Below are 1,291 nucleotides of genomic sequence, written 5' to 3'. Positions count from 1 at the left end.
GATTGCACCACTGCATTCCAGCCTGGGTGACACAGCAAGGCCCTGTCTCAAAAAAAAAAAAAAAAAAAAAAAAATCGGTTTTCAGAACAATATGTAATATGTACAAAATGTTCTAAAATTGTTTTTTTTTTTAGTCCTCATGTGGGCACAGAGAAAGACCCAGGATTTGCACACGGGCCCTGCAGTGGCGGCCTCTGGGAATGTGAGGTTTCTGTTTGTAACGTTCCCCAAGGCAAATGGTGCTGTTTCTGCAGGAATAAAGGCTGTTGACCCCATTGGGGTTTGCCAGGTGAGGCGGGAGCAGCAGGCTCAGGTGGCGAGAGCTGCGTCACAGACAGACGGCATTTCTCTTGTACCTGCCCTGGGGAGTGAGTGCCGTCATCCCTCATTTCCCAGTCAAGAGTGTGGAGGCACGGAGGGCCTGGCTCAGATGTCCCAGGCCTGACCTGAGTGCCTGCTCTGAGCCGCCATGCCACGGCGATCGAGGGCAGGCAAGACGGTAACAGACAGCGTTCCTGGGCGGGGGGAGCGCGGCCTCGCTGAGGTCACCCGATGACACCACGATCCCTCACTCCCTCCTCCTTTGTTGAAGACCCCCTTACCTATTAGCTGAGAGTAAAACTTGGACATTTCTAACAGCGAAAGCACGTAAACCACGGGGCTGGAGAATGCCGCGATCACCACTGGCCCGAGGAACGTCCTGGGGACGACTCCGGGAAACTCGAGATGGTCGTACTGCGAGGAGAAGGGCAGGTCAGTGCACCGGGGCCCGGCCAGCTGGTAACATGAGGTTTTCCCCAAGGACAGCAGGGGCCCCTCACCTGTTCCAGGTCTCGCCAGTGGTACAGCAGGTCATGTGTGGCCTGCAGGTTGAAGCTCTCCTCCACTTTGGTGTAGGGACAAGTGACCAGGTGGACAGTGGCTACGGCCACCAGCAACCCCAGCAGCAGGGGACGCCTGCCTGATGACCCCTTTCCAGCCATTCCAGGCTTTCAGCTTCACGTACCTTCACAGGGCAGGGTGCGAGACACTAGCCGTTAGTACTGCCACTCCATGCATGCTGGAAAAGTGAAAACAGATTCCTGAGTTTTGAAAGTCATGCTTGTGCTCGTTTGTGAGATCTGGGTAAAGAGTTAGCAGGAATTCTCTGAACTACTGTCTTAGTTGCACTACCACAAATCTGAAAACGCATAAAGATGGAAAGTTTGGGGGAAAAAAATCACACTTGAGAAGCTTTCATATTGCAACCAGTGATCTGACACTTTCAGCTCTGTGCATGTTTTTTTGGGGA

At 53.2% G+C, this 1,291-nt stretch overlaps 1 protein-coding gene across 1 annotated transcript in view; it reads right to left on the bottom strand.

Moving 5' to 3' along the window:
• Window positions 1-1,062, bottom strand: part of ALG12 (ALG12, alpha-1,6-mannosyltransferase) — an 11,837-nt gene extending 10,775 nt beyond the window's left edge. The window contains exons 1-2 of the mRNA XM_011985591.1: window positions 822-1,062; window positions 603-735 (exon numbers count right to left, since the gene is read on the bottom strand). Of these exons, the coding sequence (XP_011840981.1) occupies window positions 603-735; window positions 822-983 (295 nt within the window). The 5' untranslated portion in view covers window positions 984-1,062. The remainder of the gene's footprint in view (window positions 1-602; window positions 736-821) is intronic.
• Window positions 1,063-1,291: the final 229 nt, after the last annotated feature.

Source organism: Mandrillus leucophaeus, unplaced genomic scaffold, assembly GCF_000951045.1.
Source record: "Mandrillus leucophaeus isolate KB7577 unplaced genomic scaffold, Mleu.le_1.0 Scaffold288, whole genome shotgun sequence".
In the NCBI taxonomy this organism is placed as follows: Eukaryota; Metazoa; Chordata; class Mammalia; order Primates; family Cercopithecidae; genus Mandrillus; species Mandrillus leucophaeus.
This window is presented reverse-complemented; position numbering and strand designations above follow the sequence as displayed.